This window comes from Lasioglossum baleicum, chromosome 12 (genome assembly GCF_051020765.1).
Source record: "Lasioglossum baleicum chromosome 12, iyLasBale1, whole genome shotgun sequence".
NCBI lineage: Eukaryota > Metazoa > Arthropoda > Insecta > Hymenoptera > Halictidae > Lasioglossum > Lasioglossum baleicum.
Window position 1 is genome coordinate 5,917,300 of NC_134940.1, and position 25,349 is coordinate 5,942,648.

The 25,349-nt window shown below is 42.1% G+C and overlaps 1 protein-coding gene and 1 long non-coding RNA gene across 6 annotated transcripts in view; one reads left to right on the plus strand and one right to left on the minus strand.

Moving 5' to 3' along the window:
- LOC143214635 (uncharacterized) overlaps nt 1-25,349 on the minus strand; it is a 196,843-nt gene that overhangs the window by 148,984 nt on the left and 22,510 nt on the right. The window lies entirely within an intron of this gene.
- Nucleotides 1-25,349, plus strand: part of Carpa (Carbonic anhydrase-related protein A) — a 202,960-nt gene that overhangs the window by 132,122 nt on the left and 45,489 nt on the right. For all 5 annotated transcript variants that reach the window (XM_076435922.1, XM_076435920.1, XM_076435918.1 and 2 more), the window contains exons 3-4: nt 2,716-2,852; nt 21,795-21,986. In XM_076435922.1, the coding sequence (XP_076292037.1) occupies nt 2,716-2,852; nt 21,795-21,986 (329 nt within the window). The remainder of the gene's footprint in view (nt 1-2,715; nt 2,853-21,794; nt 21,987-25,349) is intronic.

The following is a 25,349-nucleotide window of genomic DNA, read 5'->3' on the forward strand; positions in this document are numbered from 1 at the left end:
AATTATTATGCCGTGTTAGCGGCTCAATTCAATTCATGTACTTGGCGTAACTTTTTTACTTTTTTGAAGTTTTTGTTTATTAACTTGCGTAAGCATTTGTTCAGCAACATAAATTACCGAATCCACGTGATCTTCATCGAGCGCAAAGGTGGGAAAGGCTGCACGTCCGAACAGCATGTTCGTTTTATCGGGGGACGTTGGATTCCCGGATCGGTATATGGGATATTTCCTTCGGTCGATTGTTTGCAGGGTACTTGAACGGAATATCGGGGATTGTTTCGCGGCAGATGAAGACGAGAGAGGGCGCATTATGGAATACTTGGGTAGAAAACCACGCGCGGAGGTGGGCTCCGGGGGGAGTTATATGGATCGTTCCTAACACGGGTCTCTTTGTGTACAACGTCGCGTGCCGTCACGGTGGCAAATTTCCGTGCTGACGTGCCTGGCGCGTCGGTTATGCGAGTTGTTTATACGAGCAATAATTTATTACTTACCCCCCATCCCCACCCCCGGTAGGACGCAGGGATCGTTAATATCGTGGACGTCAGATGGGGAACACGGAGAATGCGACGGAATTGTATCGTGTTTAAGCGAAAGGATGCTCCCGGCGCATCGGAAAGTATTTCAATAATCTTCCCCGTCCGTGTGCATCGTTTCATATTTATGAACGTGTGCGCAGAACGCCGGAAGTTTATTCCTGTTAGGCCACTCGCAGGACCCTCGACCGTCCGGGCTCTTCGCGAAAATTCACAGAACTTCTGAAGAATAATTTTCAAATATTGCTGAGAAAACACACCAGAATGGCCCCTTAAGCTTGTCTAATAAGCAAAAATAATAAAAAAAAACATAAAAAACGCACTTTTGCACTTCTACACATAAGAAATGGAGGGCCTGTTAAAATCACGTTTCCTTTCGGCAGGGTGGGAAAAGGGAAACAATTTTCCCGCTATCGGTGTCCTAGCACGAATTCCCCGGCAAAGTCCGCGAAGTTCGGAAGGAAACCGCGTGCAAGACTATTCCCAGAGGACCGGCGGCTCACCTTTTCCCGACGAATCGTCTTGTCGTCTGTCAGCCGTTTGGAAATTTGAAATTTCTATAATTTCAACTTTTCCGGCTGGCCGCCGAGCCACGCCGCGCCGCACCGCACCGAGTCGCGCCGGTTCCAGCCCCAACCTTGGCTCGCGTCAACTTTTATTCGGTAAAAGGGGTTTCGAACTCGTTTCAACCGGCGATGGGGACCAGCGCACCCTCTCTCACCCTCTCTCATCCTCTCCGGTCGCGTTTCCGGCGTCCCTCTGAGAAATTTAACTTTCTTCGCGGCGCGGACGCTGGAATCGATACCAAGAATGCTCTCCGGCCACCGAGCCCTTCTTCCTCGTGAATTTATACTGGGTGTTTGAAAAAAGAAGGGTCGAAACCCTTTAACCTCTCCGACCAGAGACATTTCTGTTTGAATCTACCTTCTTTTTCTTTGTAGACTCGATATCACGAGGTCGGTCTTGTATTCCCATTCGAAGCCGTCAATTTTAGACAACTTGTGAGATAAAAATGGTTGGGCTATCGTAAATCTTATAGTTTCCATTACAGTATTTTATCGATAATTGTCCCCAGCACGGGTCTGTTCAGGGACAATTATCCGCCAGGGATACTATTCTTTGACTTTTGCCGAACGTAGAAAAGGACAGTGGAGCTCGAGAGGCCTCGGACGCCGAGAAGTGTAAACATAACTAATCCAGTAACAAATGTTCATTATTTTTCATTATTTATCGATGGACTTTGACCAAAATATATTCGTGGCATATTTCTAATGAAAATGATACCAAATATGATATGATTCCAATTATATTTACTTGAGAAATGAACGATAGAAGTTTTCGACGCAAAGGACAGTAAATTTTTAAATGTTTTCGGCGCAACGGTTCGATCGTTTATTACCAATTATAAAGCAACTTTGCTAATTGCTATTTATTTTCTTACTTGCTATTTATTTTCCCCAAAGCAAGTGAGTGTGTCTTTATGAACAATTTTTCTTACATTCAATCATTCGATATTTCTGTGTTTTCAAAATTATTATAACATATTTAATTTACAGACGCGATTCAAATAAATCTTGGAAAAGATCCAAACTGGGATCGAAACGTTGATTTTGTTTGACAATTAGCAAAGTTGCTTTATAATTCGTAATAAACGATCGAACCGTTGCGCCGAAAACATTTAAAAATTTATTATCAGCAAATACGATCGATAGAAGGAACATATTTAAAGAAGGACAGCGTACGGGGAAAAAATAGTTCGAAACTTTCATCGTTCATTAAACAAGTAAATATTATCGGAACTATATCATATTTGGTATCATTTTCATTAGAAAAATGCCACGAATATGTTGGTGAAAGTTCGATAAAAAGATAATGAAAAATAAAGAAGTTTTGTCATTGGATTAGCGTGGTCACACCGATATACCCGAGCCGTATGATGTCATACTTCTCGGCGACTCAGGCCTCTCGAGCTTCGTGGCCCCTGAAGGGGGTACTCCCCGCAGGAATGGGGATAGTTTTGGGACGATTATCGGCCAGACATTTGTGACATTTATCGATAAAATACTGTATCTTTATTATTAAATAATAAAAGACAGTGCACGATATACATCGAAATCTACAAATTTTTTCGATGAGCCGAAACAAAATATTAATATGTCCGTTTTCGCTTGGTTTTCAGGTACTTCGTTTTGGGGTCTGATAAATCCTGAGTGGTCTCTGTGCAGCAAAGGGAGGAGACAGAGCCCCATCAACATCCAACCTGACAAGCTTCTCTTCGACCGCCACTTGAGACCCGTGTCGGTCGACAAACACAAGGTAATTTATCGAGTGTTTCTTTTTTATTCTCCTTCGCCTTCGCGTCGCTCTCCGGCCACGGAGTCTACCTTTCACAATGGAAACAAAGAGGCGTTGAATGGCGGGATTACGATTAAAAAACATAATGGCGAGATCCGCGGGAAACTACGTAACACGCATTCATGCAGCCAATCAATACCCCGAATACCAGAAAGGTCTCAATTAAACTATTGGTCAACAAAAGTCATTCTGAAAATGCGACACAGTTTTAAACAATTTTTTGTCGGAAAATAAATATTACATTTCTTTAGTAATAAACTAACCGAGAAAGTTCCTATAAATATATTTTTATTGTATTATATTTTGAACATTTCGAAAGCATAGTGGGTCGTTATCGCGTAGATCGATGACGCGATTCGTCGGAATCGATAAACCCTCCTCTGTAGTGGGGCGAATGGGTGGTTCGGGACGGATGAATAAATGTTTACTTAATGGAAGATTAGTGTTTCTGCAGCCTTAGGGGTATTACCAGATGGGGGCGGGGAAGGTGCGGAGAGAGCGCGCGGGACGAACGTTAAATAGGAAGACTGGTAATTAATGGATTTATTATCGAATTAACGAACTCGGCCGGTGAAAAATGGACAGAGAGAAAGTGGAGAGCGGTCCACGGTGAATTCGAAATCCATTACTAGACGGCGACAGCTCTGGGAATACCCTTGGCGGAGCTACTCGTTGCCGAGTTGAATGCGCTTTTCCCGATAGAAAGTCTCCGGCGAAATAAATCATCCGAAAAATGTTAATTTCCACTTTAACGTCCCGACTCCCGCGACGTCGAAAGTGACGATACTTTTCCACGAATTCTCCCTCTCTCCGTTCCTCTATTTCTCTCTATCACTCTCTCTTTCTCTGTCGCCGCCCCTTCGATTCGAGTTATTTCCCGTCGAGCGAGTCGCTCGTAAAGATTTCGACTCGACGCTGTTTTATTTGCGCGTTGATCAATCAAGATCGCTCTTGTTCTTTGTCATTCTACGACTAGGTTTACATTCAGGACCATAAAAGAATTGACCCTGTGAGAAAGTGTGCTTCCAAAAATACAGTTGTTCAATTTTTATAAAACAGAGTTAATTATTAGACTATTTAAACTGTGGTGCACAAGGTGATTCGGAACTCACCTTATAAAAACTGTAGGTCCCGTCGCGAAAAAACCCTGGCAGTTAAGAGCGACGTAAAATAATCAATAAAAAAAAATTATTAGACTGTTTTAAAAGTTCTCTTCGTCATCTGGAAACGGGCGATGCTCACCTAATTCACGCGGTTACGCAGCCGATCTCGAACATTTCGAAAAAAATCGATCGAATGCGGTGCAATGATTTCACAAAAGTTCGTTCACGTTCGTTTACGCAGGCCCTTGAACAGGCACGCGATGAGCATCGGCGCGGCAGCAATTAGCACGCGTCCCGCGCGTGCAATAATGAACGTCGCGTCGCGGCCGGAGAGCACAGAAAGTAATGGAAAAAAGATGGATCATTGATTTCAATTCGTAGCCCGGCGTTAACAAACGGCACCATCGGGGATCGATTTCCCCGTCGGACTTCCCCCACATCAGTTCTCATCGGCAGCGTCCGGTTTTCGTTCGGCGTTTTATCGAGCCGCGTTGCGTGGAAATTAACGCGGGGCTCGTCGATTTACGCGTCGCCATTTTCCCCGGGCGAGAAATTGATGCTCGTCGAAGCGCCGCGCCGCACCGCACCGCGCGTAAATATTGTAAATCTCGTCGATGCGACATTGCAAACAGTAATGTTCACCCTTCCCTTCTCCGAGAGCACGGCTCCTCGGCGCTTGATTAATCGTCGAAGGATAATTAATAGCAGTTAAGTCTAACGGCGGCAGTTTTATCCGAGGCGAATTTTAATATTGTTGACTCGCGCGTCTATGAGATGTGCGCTCTCGCGTTTCCAGCCACTCCCCTCCCCCGGCCTTCCCTGTAGCCCGGTGAATATTCATCGAAGAAGATTGGAGTTCCACTTTTCAGGCACTCGGCCGGTGTATTTGCCGGGATCCTTGGAACGGTTTAGTTCTATCTGCCTTCAGACGGCCGGGCAATTTGTTTGACGGTTCAACAACGATCGCCGGGAATGAAATGATAATTTTCCGAAGGCTCGTCGGTGCTCGGCAAAAGCAGCCGGTCCGCAAATATTTAGTCTACCGTTCGCCGTGTTTCTCTTTCATACGGGATTGATGATCGATCCGTCGAACGACGAGCATCGAATCGATAGAAATCTTCTTTATAAATAATATATTTACTATTCTTCGGTGAATTAATATTTTTCTGCGTTTCCGTGCTTCCGTGCGAACAAACAGACATTTCAGAAACAATTCCCGGTACCAGTTTTGTTCGGAATGCGACGAAGCAGTATTATTAGCACGAAATAGAATGAAATTGTTTCGATGGCGAAAAAACAACGCATCGGTTTAATGGAATGGCGGACCCTGCGTTTCCGGCAATTTGAAGAAGTTCCTTGTGCAAGTGAGCCAGCCGGATAATCCTATAGGTTAGTTGTCTCTGAATATTCCTAGACTCGCGTCGAAACGTATCGGCGGCCATGCCGGCAAGAACGCACGGCACTCCAGCGATTTACATAAAACAATTTCCGTAGCTGCACTTTCGCGTCCGCGGCTCCCGAACAAACGTAAAATTCTAGTGGCGCCGCGTTATGTCACGCGAGTACGCGATAAGAACACGCGTGTGTGCTTCATCCCCCCTGATAGTTCGTTCCGAATAATGTCGTTTCATGAACGCAGCCCTAATTGCGTCGCGGAGGAAGAATACATTATGTCTAACATCGATCTTGTTCCGTAGAGAAAGTATTCGCAATTGTTTCCGCTCTTGGAACTTTTACACACCTTTGCCTTGCGAGAGTCTTCAAAGTATACGATACGACATTAAAATATCTGATATTTAATAGGAAAAAGTTACATTACGCTTTTTACTCCGTTTGTTAAACATGAAATTTTTTAAAAAATCTATTTTTCTTTACATTATTTTATACTCTTTAGTCCGTTTTTCAAACGTGCTATTTTTTAAAAATTTATTTTATACTTTTTAGTCCGTTTTAAAAACGTGGTATTTTTTTAGAATTTATTTTTATTTAAATAATTTTTCTGGTAAAAATTTACAAAATGAATTCTCCGAGATATTACGCGAGAAGAGGCACCAGAGTCAATATTTTACTTTTCATTGTACTCTTTGCTCGCGAAAGATGAAGAGAATTTGAAAAATATATTACGCGAATGACAAAGCTGATAGTCAGGAAACCCGTGAAAGGCGCGTGTCAATAAAATATTTACAACGTCCGAGCGTTTTGTGCATCTCGCTGGCGTAAATACCGGAGAATATGAGATTACAATTTACAAAAGCTGGCGAATATAACGTTGAAATTCATCGAATCTCTCCCTTTAAAAGCGAATATACTGAAAATTGGATAGTATTTAATGGTACGGTAATAAAATATCCCTCGCGTATCAAACGCTTTATGAGCACGACGACTTTTAATTATGATATCGATATTATCGTCGGATTGATACACCATTGCCGCTGACAGGAAGCCCAGCGAATTTCATCTACTTCGTAAAATCTGGTTTCCAGTGAAATTGTCTGATTAAATATAATCAGTATCAATTTGCGTCAATTGTTTTTTATACGGTTTTAACAACTGTTGACGCTGCCACGGAGTTACAAATGACGTATTAACTAGTATTTTCCAGCGATTTTATTCATCAATGCAAAAAATGTGTACATCAAAATTTTACAATTAACGCAGACAACTTTTGTTTCGCATAGAAATTCGAATTCCAATAATCAGGCTTGACGTACGAGATCTACTACGTTTCCAAGACGCCATTGTAACGCGAGGGGTTAATAAGAACGCCATTTCCACGTGACTAGAAACCGATATCGCTTCGAAACGCAGCGAATCCGACAGAAAACCATAATCTTTTTGCACAGGCATTCAGACAAACTTCCTGGTGACCGATGGCCAACGGCGATCGCGACTTCCGTTCACGTGTCGGCGATCAGAGTGAACAGGTGCGAGGTCCACGTGATCCGGTTCTATCGCTTCAGGATCCGCGTGCTCGCGTCCCAAAGCAACAAACGACGCTTTTCGCCTTTGAGGCGGGTTTCGCGCGTCTTTTGCGCAAACGGAACACAAAGCGCACGTGTCCCGACGTGGCGTCGCGTCGCCGGACTCGCAAAACAGCTCCGGCCGTTCCGCGTGCTTGCCACGGCAAAACACTCGGCCACGTTCCCCGAAAGTTTCTTTGAACGACTCGTGGCGAAGAAAAAAAGGAACGTCACCGGAACGAGAAGCTTCGCGAGATTGTCGTTTCGAACGCTGTGCTCTTTTGCCTCGCCGCGCTGTGCCGCGTGTCGATTTTCCGGCGTAACTTTCAGCTTTCTCGAAATTCTATTCACCGCTGAAACGAGATCGCAACAAACGTTTGCGGATTCTTTATGTTTTCTTTTGATACGTTCACTGACTAAAGCATCCGATAATTATGTTCGCAGTTGTATCAATGCCAACAAAAACATCCTGTAAACAGGAGCCAAGTCCCTGTAGCCGTAAAAAGTTGTGAGATCAAACAAAATACGGCCAAGTTCGTTAGCTTAGAAATACCTCTTGGAATACTGAAAACAGCGTTTGTAAAAATTAGTTTAAGAGAACCCTATTTATCATAATTTTTAATGAGTTACATGGAGGGCTAAATTATTCAAACTTGGCCGTTACTTTTTGAACCAACGGCCATAAAATGTGTTAGGTAGCGGCCAAGTTTGAATAATTTAGCCCTCCATGTAACTCTTTGAAGATTAAATAGCGTTCTTTGAAACGAATTTTTACAAACGCTTTTTATCAGTATTGCAAGAGGTATTACTAAGCTAACGAACTTGGCCGTATTTTGTTTGATCTCGCAACTTTTCACGGCCATAGGAACTTGGCTCCTGTTTACAGGATGTTTTTGTTGAGATTTCATCAATTTTTGTTGAAATTTCATCAATTATCAAGTAGGCATCAAAGAAAAAAAATCCTTTTCTAATCTGCAAGACAAAATCCAAATTCAATGTATCGAAGATTAACACTCTGCTGGCTACTCTCGGATCCATTTGCCCCCCGCCGCTATAAACGATGCTCGGTGCAGTTTCTTTTGTTTACGTTAGAGCGATATTGTTTACGAAGCTAATAAAACGTATACTTATATATGTTATGCTGCTATGTTCTACCCTACGTACCTATTTCGTAATGGTTTTTTTTCAATACAACCCCTTTAAGGTGTAAAATTTCAAACTTTGATAATTATTCCTTTGAGTGTTTGTTATGGTGGACCTATGTACCAAATTTCAAGCTTGTAGTTCAATGGGAAGTACCCAAAAGGTTTTGATAATCTGTCAGTCAGTCAGTCAGTGACAAAAGCGATTTTTGAGGTCCTATATCTCGGAACCTACTAATGTTGGAAGATTAATGTTTTGTCAATATTGAGACATGATAGCATTTAACAAGTGTACGAAATTACATCTTTCCATCTGCCTCCATTGCCGAGTTATAAGCCTCTAAAAAACGGCTAAGTTGTTTCGTGTAAAAGGAGGTAGTGCGAGAATTTGGCTGGTGCACTATCGTGCACCTAGATGTAGATATTACGATTAGGCTGCGGTCTTTTAGGAAAACTGAAAATTCTCTGCATCAATTGGAAGATGCGTAATTCGCGTTTAATTCGTGTGCGTTTCGGTAGAGGAAACGCGGAAGAAGCGGAGGTTGTAAAGGGAAGCGGGTCGCTCGATGAAATAATGTCGGCACAAAGGGTCGCACACTCGAGCGATTAAACAATCCCGCTGGTTCCGTTTTCGCGGTGACTCGATTGTCACGTTTCGAAAGTTAGGCGTCGGCTGTCAGGCGCTCGAAACGAGGCGGAACCGTGTCATTTTTCGAGTTTATCAAATAATACCCGGGGCCGTGAAGTAGCTTTCGTGCAAACACTCGTCGCCGAGGCTGAGCCGTGGCTTCGCGAGGCTCGTTTACATTTCCGCCCTTTTCTTTGCTACCCCTCGTCTCGACTCTTTCATTCCTGCCTACCACTCCGTCATTCGCTGTTAAGAATACTCCTCCCCATCTTTCTCTCTCTCTCTCCTCTCTTGCCATCCACTTTCTGCTCTCCATTCCGCGATACATCCGAAAGAGAGGACTTTTGTTTCCTCTTGTTTCCGGCTCGAGTTTGTTGCAATAAAACCACTTGTTAAGGATTCTCGAAGAAGGAAACTCACGGATACTTTTCCGAACACACACACAAACAAATACACAGTTTTAAAAGGCGCGAGCTTTCTGGGACATCTGCGAGAGAGAAAGTTTTTGAAACGTCTCGGATGAATAAGGAGCAAGGTCCTGCCCTGGTGATTTATTAGCCGGGAACTTCGCGCCGGGCTTTTCATGTGAATTTTTTAGCGATAAATAATAGCCCGCGGATTCAACGCTCGCGCCGTATGCAGACTACATTTTCGTTAATCGATTCGATCGCATGTAATTGCCATGCGGGCTTAATTTGATGAAGAGGCTTGAAGACTTGATATCGATAATCAGAGAAAATGTTAAAACTAATGGGACAGGGTTTCGTACAATTTTATTACCGTTCATGCTAGTATAATATGCTGATGTTCTCGGCGCAACGGTTCGATCAGTTATTTAGGAAAAAAGCAAATTTTGCACGTTAGTTAAACTTTCAACGAGAGTAATTCAATACAGTATCTTGATACATAGTTACATTCTGATTTCACAGATATTTTAAAGTTTCTGGTTATTAAATTAGAAAACATATATTTCTGACGCAGTTTTTCTTCTTTCTTGAAAAGGATCCAAATTAGGATCGGAACGTTGAAAGTTTAACTAATGTGCAAAATTTTCTTTTTTCCTAAATAACTGATCGAACCGTTGCGCCGAGAACATCAGCATATTATACAATTTATAACCTTGCGATCGATATTTCAAACAACACGTTAATGCTAGTTTAAACAATTCCGAAAATCCCACGAAACAAATTCCACCTAATATCATCGTACTCGGTATCTAACAGACCCGAGAATTCCAGAGAAGGAAAGCGAGGTCGGTGGTACAAAGAGGATCGTCAGCTTAAACATCGTGGGTGTTTCGTAGGGTTGGGGAAGGGGGAGAGGTGTGTGAGATGGGTAAAAAAGAATCCAATTCCGATCGGTCGATTGTCCGCCGATTCGGACTGTGCGAATTCCGTAGACGTCGGCAAAAGTAAGCCGCGGGCAAGATCCCAACCAGAAAAAGCCAGCGGACCGTCGTCGTCAGAGCCGTGACCGCGGCCCGGAAACCGCAGTGACGTCACATCTGGTTCCCGCGCTGCTTAAACAGTGCCGCTCGGTCCATTCCGCATCCCCTCGCAGCCCCGCAGCCCCGCGGCCCCGCCGCGCCGGCAAAACCGTGCGGAATCGGAGGTGGCTCGTGAATTTATACGACGTTTAACCCGGTTTAAACTTTGGCACTTAAATTAAACAATAGAACGAACCGCGCCACCGACTCCCGGAGTCGAACGTACGTCTTCGAGGCTTCCTGCACCCCCCGCACCCTCCCTGCAGACGTTCCGTAGTTCCGCACCCCATACCGGCACCGATCGCTCGAGATTCGATAAAAGATCCTCAACGGTGGAAGTTTTCCCAAACGTGTACACGTGTTTCGTCGACGTCCAGCTCGCCAAAGCAGTGTTCGTCGTAATTATAGTGAGTTGCATTCATAAGATCAGCAGCTCGGACATAGCCGTTGGCAGAAAGCGCACCCGTTGCATTGGAAACGGGGCCTAATCCGCGAGCGGTCGATTGTCTGGAGGAAACCGTGTGACGGTGGCTAACCGGCACGAGTTCTCGTCGGAGAACACTCTAGGGTGTTCGCTTTGGCTGCTGCGAAGGGCTGAGAACCGGGGGTGGTTTGCTGCGGGGTGGAACTGTGTACAATGAAGAGTCCTGTTTGAAAGCGGCGGAATGCATCCGATGAGCTCGCCTCGTGAGAACGCGGCTACTTGCGCCACGGGAAAGATTGACTCGAGGCCGCGAGAAGAGAGAAAACCCGGCCGGATAAGGGCGAGGGGTGAGGCTGGCGAAGAAGGGGTTGAACGAAAGAACGCGGGAAGAGAGGCAGAGCAAACGATCCCCCGGGTGCGCGTTTAAACCTTTTCACGGGCATTTCCGCGGAAGGCACTTTGTGTCCTGTCCCGACAAATTCGAACTATGCCCGCGTTTCTTTGCGCCCGGCCTGGCCGCAGCCCGCCTCGAAACACTCTGCATAAAGATGAAACGGTGTGCCTCTCGAAATTGCTAAAGAATCTCTCGCCCCGTGCCCCCTGGGTCACGCGTCAACTTTTTCTCGATCCCGCGACGATTGAAAAGAGAACGATTAACGGAGGTTAAGACATTTTCCACGAAGAACGAATTAGTGGATAATTGCGAGCAGGGACCAAAAATAACTGTTCTTCTAAAATTTTCTACGATAAAAATCATTAATAAAAAGTTCATTATTATTGAAATTTAAGATAATCTACACAAAATATAAAGAAAAAAATTCGAAAATGATTAAAAAATATCGATTTTTATACTTTTTGGTTACAAGTAACAGTTATTAGTATCCAAAAATTGGATCCTCCTCGATAACTGTTATCGATGAAGAAAAACTGTTTCGATTGCTCAAAGCAGTTATCTTTGAGAGAAGTGCATTTCGATTACTCATAACAGTTATCAACGAGAGAAATTGATTTCGATCGCCCTTTCGAAATTTCCTTTCACTTGTTCATAATAATTATTGATAAGAAAATTCATTTCGGTTGCGTATTTAATTATTGAGTTGTCTAGTCTTTTTCGGATGGAGCAACCCTGTGAAATTCGTTGAGAAGGTTTCGTACAATAACACAAATCAACGGACCTTAAGAACAACACAAAATCTGTTTGCTGACTGTCTTTGTTCACGGACGACTCTGTTCCACTCGGGAAAAACGTATCGATATAGACGAAAATATTATAGATTATTGGGAAAATCAGAAATAATAGACTCCCGTATTTATCAAAACTGGCGTGCATAATTCACGCTGTGCCCGCTACTCAGGTTAGCGTGGAATGGGCTTTTTCTGCTCTATTAATGCTGGATGATTTGTGGTGTAATTTGTCAGGAGAAAATGTGAAAAAAATCATGTTTGTCACATCAAATTTTGATTGTGCCAATTAATTTTAAGAATAAAAAATTTTTGGAATAATTGATTGTGTACCATTTGAAAGTTGTACTATTTAATAATAACTATTACAAATTTCCTTCGTGAATAACTGTTATGTGTGATCGAAATGAACTTCTCTCATTATTAACTGTTATGAGCGATCAAAATAAATTCCTCTCACCGATCACTGTTATGGGCGACCGAAATAAATTTCTCTCATTGATAACTGTTATGGGCGATCGAAATAAATTTCTCTCACCGATAACATTTACCAACGAGAGAAAAAATGTTCGGTTACTTATAATCCTTATTTGTAACCAATACGATTTAAGTCGATGAAATACTTGTTATTCCATGACTTCTTTTCTTTTTGGTTATAACAGTTAGGGTCCCTGATTGCGAGAGAGTTCGGAAGCATCGGCCGGTCGGAATACAGCAGGCTCAAGTTTACGGATAGGGGAACATAATCACCATTCGATTACGTAATCACCGTGCGCGATCATCAACAAACCAACCAACTACTATAATACTGCCCCTAAGCGAGTTTGCGCACGCAGCATTGTTTGATGATTAATATTTTATTCGGCCGGTTACGGTGGCCGTGTTCGAATAGGAACGGCCGTGCTCCTTGTAACCGGTTTCAATCCACGGGACAATAGGGTACGCTGGCTAACTAACAACCGTTTCTGTTTATACGGCGGTTACTGCGATTTATACGCAACAGTTTCCCCAGCACCGGCGATTTCTCCAGTCCCGGGTTTATCGAAACGCACGGCTTCGATTACCACGATGGATAAAGAACGCCCGGGGAATATCGTTGGACCGTGACTCGTCACGTTGCTTATTCCTGTTTCTATAACAGAGAGAATTTGTAGCTGAGCTCTCCTGAAGTCGCAGAGAGGCGCGCTTTAAATTGGCTGGACAATTTTGCGAGAAGAAATTGACAGGATCAACAGTTTATTAAAAAAGAAATATTGAAGATATCGAAATGCAACTTGATTTGGTTTATAGAGGAGACTTTGAAATTTATCTACAGAAAGTTACAAATTTTCAGCGCATTTACCCTTGTTCCTACAATACACTTATCAGCGCGTATAATTTTTAGCCGAGACCGTATCCACCCGAGAAGCATAGATAATATTTCCTTCGGTACGGAGTTTCCCGTGGATTGTTTAGTGAATATTTAGTGTAACGGGAAATTTAAATTCAAACGAGTTGCAGCGGGCACGGGAGGTCTGCGTAAGCTTGGATACACATTCGGTAGAACAGGGCTGCGTATTGTCAGACGTAAGAAGGATCAACCGCGGCCGGCCGTGTGTTCCACGTGAGCGAGTAGAATGGAATTGTGCACGGTTGGACGAACGCGAAGTAGAGTGTACCGGCGTATGGTCAGACGGGAAAGAAATTCTGTATACCACTTTTAAGAAAATTGAAATTAGCGATACGAGCTCTGCGAACGAATTCAGAGATAATTCGTGCGAGCAGGTAAATGATATTTGAGGAGGTATAACATCGTGTAATCGTCGAATGCATCAATTGTGCTGTCGCTAAGAAATTAAGAACTAATTTGAATAATTAGCCGTATGAACAGGTTAATAATATCAGAGACGCGATATATCTTGTAGTCGTTGAATGTACGTATCGCTTGTAGCGTTATTAGGGAATTCAACGGAGGTCTTTGTCAGAAGCTCGTCGCGTAATTGTAACGAGCAATTCTTCGTTCCCGGCGACTATATTCGCCCCAGAATGGCAAATTATCCGTGGATTATTAATGAGTCAACTCTCGCGTGTCCGCGGAATTAATGCGCTGTTTTGAATATTAATTTCTAAGGAAGCATCGCGATGCGAGGCCAAATGGATCTAGCCTGACGTATCCCGGTAATGTAACTATTAATCTTGCCTGGTTTATACGCGCATGTAACCGGGGACCGCAGGACAAAGGACAAAACCTTGATGCTACTAACTTGTCTCCTCGCATTTTGCCTGCTCCACTGTTTCTACTCTTGTGCCTTTGGTCGACTGTGATAACGAGGGTTGTTTCCACGATCGATCGCATACATCACTGACTTTTAATCTGGTCAATTTGTTGCTACCGCCACTCGCGCAATAATAAATGTATCGAACGATGAAAATGTTGCGACGATCACAAAGTAAAAATTTTCTAATTATTTTAGGAATAATTCTCACCAGCGCTTTAAGATTAAGGTGAAAAATTGATTCCTTCAATGATATAGGTTATAATTATTTTATAAAATAACGAACACAAATTGTAGAGCAAACTAACAAGCTGAAAGTTATTCTATGTGGTCTGTGTTTGACCAGCCACAGTTCTATTCTACTAAGTTTCAGACTCGCGTTTCAACGAATTATTCTACAACTCTACGAAAGTTCGTTTACTTTAATTGGTTTACAATGGCAATTCCACCGTAATTATGGTTACATTCGACCCTTAAATACAATTTAAACACGCACTCACCTTGCCAGTAAATAATCTTCACGTAGAAACATCACGTACAGTTTCGTAATAAATGGGACAAAATAGTAAATGGATTATAAGAATATATAAGGGCTCTCTTTCGGAGTAAGGGAATAAAATAAGAGTCCAGGAATAAAATAGGTAACACGTGTATTCGCTTCAAACGTCCGACAAAAAGTGCCGATCGCGTCTTCGCCGTCGTCGCTCTGTCGTTTTAGACAAACGACGATCGGTCTCCGTTGCCAACAGCGTGGTCGTTCTTTACCGCACGCTGCTACCAACCTTACAAATATATTAAGAAGATGTTTTCAAACATAATTGTTACTGTTATTGCAATCTGTAGTACGTCCTCGTAATCCACGAACCAATTCCAGTTCTCGAAGTTTCTCAAAATTCATGAATATTTCCTTACAATTATCATCGTAATTCCTATTCTGGCTCTACGTTTGCTAACCCCAAGAAAACATTATAGTTCGCGAAAATTTGAGCTTCCACGACCATCCATAGCAAACTTACTATTATTACAATTTCTATTTGCGAACTCCGACCGACTCGAAGGAAAAGTATCAGTCTTTCGAAAATTTCATTTGAAACTTCATCTGCAGTCTTCTTATTTATATTTCTACTGCTTTCCTGACGTTATGACGTTCTAGCTACCTCGTGAACACATTAAAAGACAATTCCACTTCGCAAGTATATTCAGTGGATCTTTTTCTATCATTCGAATTCGGTACCGGCATAAGAAATGTGAATTTCCCTCGAATAGCATATCGGAAAATTTCCAGTGTACAGTTTCGTTAGAAAAAATTCGGATAAACGGTCTTACGTTTAGCGCGTTACGGGAACAGGTTGGTTCGGAAGAAGACAGTCGAGGCTCCTCCGCTCGAAGGAGTATTTCGGTCGAGCGGGTACACACGAGATCAAGCGTACGTCATTACGCAATCACGATCAGGATCGATTAAGCACACAGTGCTCGAAAGCAATCGGCTCTCTTTCGACTAAAGTGGCTCTCATCAGGCTCTTTACGGGCGGGTACCTAATGCATTACACATAACTCGGCAATCCGCAGAGCGCGGATCTACAATATTTGCTGTTCGTTCGGCAGCGGAAGTAGTCTACGTCGATAAACATTTGCCGTTGGGCTGGCCCCGCGTTCGCGACGTTCAAATCCCTTGATTCCACGGGCGGAGACAAACAATCCCGACGTCACATTCGATTCTTTTCGGGCCGGGGAACCCAATTGCGAGTTAGCAAAGCGGGGAATCTCTTTCCCCCGGCCGACTTTGTCGGGCGAGGTGGAGTGAGAAGCTTCCGGTCGCGTCGATCGCGCGAAACTTTCCTTTGATCGGGCCGAAAGTTCCCCGGGAACCGGCAGTCCCCGAAAAGAAACTTGCCAGTCGCATTAATCACCACCGCCGCGATGAACTTCGCGAGGAAAATTTCCTGCGAGACGGCGCGGCGGCTCTCTGCTACCCGCTTGTACCCACTCGTACCCGTTCGCGGACTCAACCCATACCGTCGACCAGAATCCTCGGCGAATTCCCGGCTCCTGCGAGAACCAGCCGCCAGAATCCGTGATGACGATTGTTCGCCCCGAAAACGACTTCCTGCAGGGGGATGATCCCAGCCCCGACTGAACTTTGAGCTCCGCCGAAAGAACGGCGCCCTTTATACGGAGATTCTGTCTCGCGGAAACTGCCTCGCGAGTCTTCTTCCGGCTGACTCATTGATCCGAGTTCGGAGCTCTGCCGGTCCTTCAGAGGAAAAAAGGAGCAGAATCTTGCGGCTGAGAGATCGAGCGCATCGCGAAATACACCATCACACAGTGGCACGTTTCTATAAAATAGGAGGAATTAATTCAGAAATTTTCACGTCATGGAGTAAGTTCAAACTCAGTTTTATAGGGTAAGGTTGCTCAAGTCGTACCACTTGAATTTTGAAGGAACTACGGCGACAACAGCACATACAACGGCAACCAAATATACATCTGAGTCAACCAAGTTGCTTTACGTATTATTGGCTGCCATAAACCAGCCTCATTATAAATCCTGTCATCAAATCAGTTTCTTATAATTTTCTGCATATGTTTGGTAGTTCATCTTGCAAGTAAATTATTGAGAAAATTATGTTCCTTGTTAAATATAAATTCAGTAGAATTTACATAATCGTTTGGTCGAAACGAAATCGTATTAATTTTATTCAATGTTAGGTTATGTTTACTTTTTAAATTTAACTTGTGCCGTGTTTTAAGTCGTACGTATATGAGATTCCTAAGTCGTACCCATATGAGATTCCTAAGTCGTACTACCTCGTCAGTCGAAATAACGTCAACGCAGAATAAAGAAAACATAACAAATGCGGCAAATAAAAGAAATGCAGTAATCAGTGAAAAGGAATTGGCTTTAAAAATTAAAAAGAAGAAAATCGTTTTATTTGTGGAGAAGATCAGGAGGAAAACGTAATTCAATGCTTGAAATGCAAATCATGGGTGCACGGTATGTGTCATGTAAACAGATTAATGAAAAACACGTTTTAATTATTATTGTTGCTTAATTGAATTCTTAAGAAACCGGTTCCTTTAGTCGTACCGATGTAAGTTTTTAAAGATCTACTTTATTTTACGTGAAAGCATATAGATTTTCTAATTTCGTTATAATAAATGGCAACAATATTAACTCAAGTTTTGAATAACACATTTAATTTCTATTTATTTGATAAATCCTAAGTTTTATACGGTTTTTTTTAAGGGGTACGACTTGAGCAATCTTACTCTACTTATACTAGGTCTACTTAGGTGTATAAGTACCTCGTCGGAATCAGTGCGAAAAAATTCAGTTTACTGGGTCCCGAAGTTTTAAACAGGTTCCTAGCAGAGTTTTCCAAACCACAGCGGGTTATTAAATATTCATCTGAAGCCGAGATAAAAAATACTAAAGGGAAGTTGTACAGTTCGATATCCTCTTTCTCGATTAACCACAGTGTTTTTAGCCGGCGTTATGTTATCGGGGGTGGGTAACGGGTCTCGGCATGAGTACAAATTACGGGTCGCGCTCGCGTAATCTCCTCGAAACTCCGAACAAGTGCAACAACGCTTAATTCTTGCTTACTACGCCGCTGAAAGTACGAGAAGAGAGAGAGAGAGAGAGAGAGAGAGAGAGAGAGAGAGAGAGAGAGAGAGAGAGAGAGAGAGAGAGAGAGAAAAGAACGATGAAAAGAGAAACGCGTCGCTGGAGAAGAAGGAAAAGATACGAGGCAGGAGAGTTGACAGGATAAACAGGAATAATCCGAAGCTTTTTAGAAGCCGGAATTCGACGTCGCCGGTATGAAAAAGCGAAATACACGGCGGTCATTTATCAGAAAAATGCTCTGCAAATTTTCTGCCGGTGGGCCAATATTTCAGTTGGCGTGCGCCGCACTGTGCGAAGTCCTTTGAAATTCCTCGGCGGAAACGACGGCGAATGGAGAACTGTTTCGGCAGGCGGATTCGCGATTCCCAAATTGTGCCAGAAATGGGGCCACGTATTTACCAAGTACAGACACTCTATTCAATAAAAATGGTAATAATAATTACACTGGGGATATCGTGCGTTTATCCCAACAACAGCTCAATGAAATACGAAACTCCTGTTCGTTGCAACAGAGGTGCAGCTTTCCAACAAGAAAAATTAGGAGATCTCACGACGACTACCGGAATGACTATCGTCGAGCCAGATTGGCGATTCGCAGCGGCGTGCGACACGTCGCAAAAACTATCAGAAACAAGCCCAATGGGCAATCCAATTGCTCTTGCCTCGAACAGATGGTATATCGAGCTTAGCCCTGTGTGCAGGGGGTTGAAACAACCACGGATGAAATAGAAACGTTGGGTTAATGGGTCGGTGGGACGTTGGGTTAGAGTCGAGAATAGCTCGGCGGCAAGAAATGGACGAGGACAGCTGAACCAAAAGAGAAAGAGAAGGAAAAAAGGAGGAAATCTATTGCAAAATAATAAGTCATCTCCGGGCGACTTTTGCCGACGCGCCTCTCTCTCTCGGGCTTCTCCCCGAGGTTACCTCATTATTTCTAACTGATGACGCCATAATTCAGCTTCTCGCGACGTACAAGAAAATGGACTTCCCGGCCTCGTCTTGCACTTTGGTGCGCGCGACACGGCACACAGTGTCTGGCCTTGCTATTCCGTCCAATTAAATGCCTAATCAATTATCCGCCGGGGACGAGTTCACGCCCTTTCTTGCTCGTAGCTCCCGAAACACGCTCGCCGGAGCTACGAGCCTCGTTTCCGAGGCCCAAGATGGAATTATTGTGGTATCGAGACCGCCTTCGGGAACCGTATTTTCCGAGCAGACGGCTGCTTTTTCGCTACAGATTCATTTTATATAATAGCTAACTCGATGAAACGCTCCCAACATTCGACAATTGTTGGGTTACCGAGCAAGGAAGAGTTTCGTTTTATTGTTTAGGAGACGTAATGGATTATAAAACGATCTCCGGTGATCGTCGATACGTAAATTCCTGTCTCGTCCGCGGCGATATATCTTTCTTAGAGCCGACAGTCCATTTTCATATTCACGAATTTCGTTTCGTTGCTTGGGCTCCGAGACTTTCTCGGACGGATTCCATTTACGGCGACGATTCTTTGGATTCGTAGCACGTCTGCCTGAAATTTTCATGCCTCTCCACGCCGGGTAACGAGCACGGAAATCACAACACAACAATCTGTTCCCTCTGTCTCTCTGTTTCTTTCGCTTTCTAGCGCGGGAAGCGAGCGGATCGTTTGCCTGAGACACGACTAATACTAACTCCGAGTTTATGGTTTGAATCTAAGTTACCGGCGCGATAAAAGTACCAGTTTTAGAGTCGGCGAGCACAAATTGCCACGGTTACCGACTTTATAACCGGCGCTGCGTGGCGTTTGCATCGAGGCGCATTCGATGCAATTATTACGTGCGCAAATTCCTAACCCTTTCTTTAGTTATTTCGTTATTTATTTGTATAATTACTTGCCACCGTTATTACTGATGAATTAGTATTATGTAGAATTCTAATTTTCCTTGAAAATTATCATTTTACTACGCACGTGTCCCGAAAATGGGGCAAGAGCTATTCTAAGAGTTAAAAATGCTTTTGAACCTTGTTTCAAGTGCTACGGGGCAAGAAAAGAATTATTATCAAGCCTGCTGCAGAATGCTGTTTATTGCATTAAATATATTGTTTAGTTTTATAGTTACCCATACAGTACGCACTTACCCCACCGTAATAGTACGCACTTGCCCCGTGTAGTAATATTTACGGGGCAAGTGCGTAAAGTGTTTTTCTCAATAAATTAAAAAAAATACAATAAAAACGGTTTATATAATGTAAAGCTACATCAATATTTGTTGTACTTACCTAAAAGAACAACACAGAATATATTAATAACTTGTAAACTATTGCACGTTCGGGGTAACCTCAAAGTTGTACGTGTACCTCGCACGTGACTGTTTGGCATTGGTTGATTTAAGCGAGGAAAACACCTTTATTCTTGAGCGACATCTATGGGGAATAGTTCATACTAACTTATACTACATTAATAAATACAAGCTAAAGAAATTTCATTCATATTATAATAAAAATAAGCAATTAACGCACTTGCCCCGTAGACGGACTTACCCCACTCCCCCTTACTTATATTGAAAGCATCGAATTGCAAGCTCGAGACTCTAAAATAAATAAAATTTGAGAAACAAGTGTAGACGTGTTCTCCGTTTTCTGATGCGAAGTTTTTCGGCCCGACTGATTCCCAGCCAAACGAAAATAACGATTCGCCGTATGAAATTTCATCGAGTTCGACGATTCAAGCCGGCGTACTTCTATGAGGCGTTAATGAGAGGCTTAGCGGAGGGAAAAGGCCGTAAATGAGAACCGCAGAATCCAAGGTAAAGTCACAGGGGAGGTAATTTAGGAATGGGGCGAAATTTCGTAAAGCCTTGACCGTGCACAGACTCATTTCCTAGACTTACGGGCCGGATCCGAGATTAACGCTTTGTGCTGTGGAACGCTATCATAAGGTTGTATTACTCCCTTCTATAGAACGTGTTTTTGCAGTCAATCTTTCACGTATAGGGAGAATCAATTTTTGCCGATAATTATCACAATAACATACATACGTAATTAGACATTTCGGAATTTTTTTTAATAAGAATAGGATTGAAGAGTTAAAAATATTTTTAGATGAATATTAAGTAAAATAATTTCGAAGATTTTAAACGAACGTGGAGCGAAATGATTCGGCAAGCCACTACGACTTGGCACCATTTTTTTAAAGAGCCAGTCGAGATACGTCTTCGAAGGAAAAAGTCTCTTGAACGAGATCGATTGGAGGAAGCTTGTCGACGATAATTTAATAGCCTATTAATTGTTGGCAAAGTACGTAACCATAATTAAGACCGACTTTTATACAGCGGACTGTAATCTAACGGACGGATGTGGATTGAAATTTTGCCGGGAATAACGGTGATTTAAACGAAAATGATTTGCTCGGACGCGTAATACACGATAATTACGTTCCTTGCCAGACTTAATAATGCTACGCCATTTTAGTTATACATTCCGCGCATCGTGTTTTCCATTTCTGTTCTCTCAATTTACCCGACTCGACGAATCATTTGCGAAAAGATGAATAAACGCGAGCGAAAAGAATTGCAAACTGACTCGCGTACGACAAACTAAATTTGTTATTCCCGCCGTATACACTTTATTCGAATTTAAACAAAAATTACACCCTTAACAATAATATAATTATAATTCACAATTATTCCGTTCTCGTTCTCGAGACATACGCGATCGAAGTATATACTTAAAAAATGATGTGCCAAATATTTTCTCAGGCCCCATATCACACACACAGCACATTAAAATCTTTATCGATGCGCATCGTTGGCCTAAATTTCATTGCAAAAATGGAATTCGATCAAAATAATTGAATTCTTTCCCCGGCGCTGCTCGAATCATTTATTTCGCGCAATTGTTCGTTTATTGCACGAAAGGTATTCCGATTTTTTTTTGCTCTCCGCCGATTGAAGCCGGTCTTTCGATTATTTTTTCCGCGGTAGAATGTTCATCGGGCCGCGAAATAAAAGTTTAGGAATCTACGAACACCGGGCAATTTCGCCGGCGAACTTCTATACGTCCCAATGATTTAAATATACGTATATTTGAAATGCTACGATCAATTCCGTTTGCAGATTTCCGGAAACTTACACAACACCGGTCAGTTTCTGGTATTCAGAGCGGACCGAGAGGCGAAGGTTCGAGTTAATATAACGGGTGGACCTTTGGCGTACAACTATCAGTTCGAAGAAATCTATATTCACTATGGTCTGGACAATGATCACGGCTCGGAGCATCGGATTAATAACTACGCTTTCCCTGCCGAGGTAAGTACAGACACCAATTCCGATTACTGTGCTTTAAAAGTCATTGTTATTAGTTATTAGCAGGGACCAAAAATAACAGTTATTCTAAAATTTTCTGCGATAAAAATCGTTAATAAAAAGTTGATTATTATTGAAATTCGAGATAATCTACACAAAATATAAAGAAAAAAATTCGAAAGTGATTTAGAAATATCGATTTTTATACTTTTTGGTTACAAGCAACAGTTATTAGTAGACTGCGGATTTTATTCATTTATGACAAAAATGAATGGATGTAATTTAAAACAGTAAAAATATTAAAACAATTTAAGAACGTCCATATGTTATTTGCAGTTTATTAAAATCGTTAAAAATAGAAAGAATGTTTTATATGGTTTCAGTGTCTTTTAATTGACGAAGAAACTTTTTATTTTGCATGAAGATCCGCAGTCTAGTTATTAGTGTCCAAAAAATTGAAGGAGCCTTTCCTGCTCTATAATTAACGCTGGATGATTTGCGATGTAATTACATAATGACTAATTTGTCAGGAGAAAATTTGGACAAACTCATGTTCGTGACATTAAATTTTGATTGTAACAATTAAGTTTATGAATAAAACATTTATGAAATAATTGATTGTCTACTATTTGAAAGTTGTACTATTTAATAATAACTATTACAAATTTCCTTCATCGATAACTGTAATGAGCGATCGAAATGAACATCTCTCATTGATAACTGTCATAAGCGATCAAAATAAATGTCTCTCATTGATAGCAGTTATAAGTGATCGAAATGAATTTCTCTCAACGACAATATTTACCAAGAGAAAAAATTTTCGGTTACTTCTAATTATTTGTAACCAATACTATTTTAATCGATAAAATACTCGTTATTCCATGACTGTTTTTCTTTTTGGTTATAACTGTTAGGGTCCCTGGTTATTAGACAGCGGATCTTTATGTAGCTATAAATTCTTTCCGATTCAGGAATTTTATCACATTCTAAATAAAAACTCAAAGCAGTTATGAATGCTTAAAATCCGCAACCTTGTTACCATTATTATATATTATTATTACGGAAACAACGTAAAGTTATAGTTATATATTAAGTACAAGAGATAGAACCAGTATTTGGGACGTATTTATGCAATGGAAAAATATTAACAATTTTTGTGACATGAAAGAGTAAATTTCTTCTAAAAAACTCTTTTTAGAAAATGCGAGGATAACAAAATATTCGAAGAAAACGTGTCGGAGCGTATGCGTCGGGTTTTTTAAAAATATATTACAAGAAACACGGTGACAAAGGGCGCGAGTTATATGCGACACGCAAATTTCATCATTGCGGGAATGCCACGGGAAATTTTCGGAGGTTTGTATCCAGCTGCGGGGATTTAATATCGTTGATCCTCGGTCTGACGAAGCCCGCTAGAATTCACTTACGAAATTGAAAAAGTGATTTCGTGTCGCTTAGATAACGAAACGAATTCTATTGCCGTGGCACGTCGAAATTTCGCTGCGGTGGCGGCGTTTGCGAACCGAAAATGAACGAGCAGAAAACGAAGAAGGAAATCGAAATAAATGAAAAAAGCTGGACAACATATTAGCCATGGCGCCGCGCCGTTTTCTCGAATACTTTAAAGTTATATTTGCCGGTTCGATGAATCTTTTACGAGTCCAATAGCGCCGCCGTTGATTCGCGTTGAATATCAGTCCCGATGACTGCCGTCATCAATTATGAATCAACCGCGGCCTCCTGTATCGATACGCAAATCGTATTTCGTCTTTTTTTCGGCTGGCGCAGAGGAAAAAATAGGTCGTGTATCGCGTTGCTTATATGTATGTATACCTCGATCCTCGCCGACCAGAAAAGTAAATTTAATCTACAGTTGGTTTCGTTTTTCGAAAGCGGAGAGCCTCGGCCGAAGTGCGCTGACAAAGACAGCTCGGATTTTCTATCTTTTCATTTTTCACCTTTTACCATATTGACTTTTAAAGTTCATTTTGTCGGATAGGCGTCGAGATCGGGAGAGGTCGCAAAATAAATTCGTGTATTTTATAATATCTTTTATTTGAATGGCTTGCCAAATGTTATTTCGAGAGTTAGATATTCACTGCGAACGAAGTGAAAGTAAATATTAAAGTGTTATAGATATGCTCGACGCAGCGAGGATTGTATTTTCCTACTTTGTCTGATCATTGGTGGGCCGATACTACTTGCAGTTGATTTTTAATTGAATCGTCGTTGGGAATTTATTTAAAGTTCAGATTTTACTTAAAAGTTATTTTAAATACATGCTACTACACATTTTCAAGCCTCGGGGCTAATGTATTTTATAATTAATTATAAATTAAATTGAGTAATGACGTTTCGAATGGAAATTAGACTAGTCGAAAATAGAATCCTCAATTTATCGATCTGAAATTGAATTACGTTCGGTTAAGTAATAGAATACATTTATAAGAGTTACTTAAAATAATTTATTTCGAAGTTCTGCTACCCATTGGTATGTTCCAACGTGACAGATTTCCGTAGTGTCGGTGAATCGTCGAAGATAGTTCTCCATACATGTATTATCGCAGCTGATTAAAATATATACTTTTAGAAATGAAAGTATAGAAAATAGAGAGTGAATTTTCCGAGCAATTTTCGGGAAAGAGATCGTTCGATAATTACTTTGAGAGTTTCCGGTCTCGCGCGCGCAAGGGGGCAGTATGTTTTAATAGATTCATTAAGCTCCGTAGTTCGAGCCGAAGAAGTAGCATAGTGTCGAAACAAAATTACCGAACGGCGATAAGCGCAGCTAGCCTAACGAAGCTGCGCGCCCATGCCCGGCCAGTCCGACGTCGCCGTTAATCGAAATTAATCACGAGCCGGTTTCGTAACGAGACAAATTAAACATTCGTTAAACGCGACGCGACGATGACCCAATTAACTGCGGCCTGTTCGTCCTCCCCGACGCACGGTCGACGAATCTCCTCTCTACATACGACCCAATTTTCACAGAAGTCGACGGACCGCGAAAGAATGCCGCGCAGTCCCGGTTATTCGCGACGATTTCAATTGTAATTAGAGTCAAGAGGGCCATTAATACTTAATCTACACAAGCATCGCCTCAAACGCAAAGCCTCTAGAATTGACCGCGATCAAGATGATTTTAATTCCAGCAAACTTCCAACGCCGAACCAGTTCCGGCCGCAAAGGGTTAACGCGAGCCTACTAACGCCAGGCTGCATTTCCTTGATACTTCCGGTACGAGCGTTGCAACTATCTAGCCAACATCGCATCGCGTGAAAAGAACGAACCAGGAAAGAGAGAGAAAAAGAATGAGCTAGAGATGGAATGAGCTAAAGATCGAGTGAGCTAGAGAATGAGTGGAGC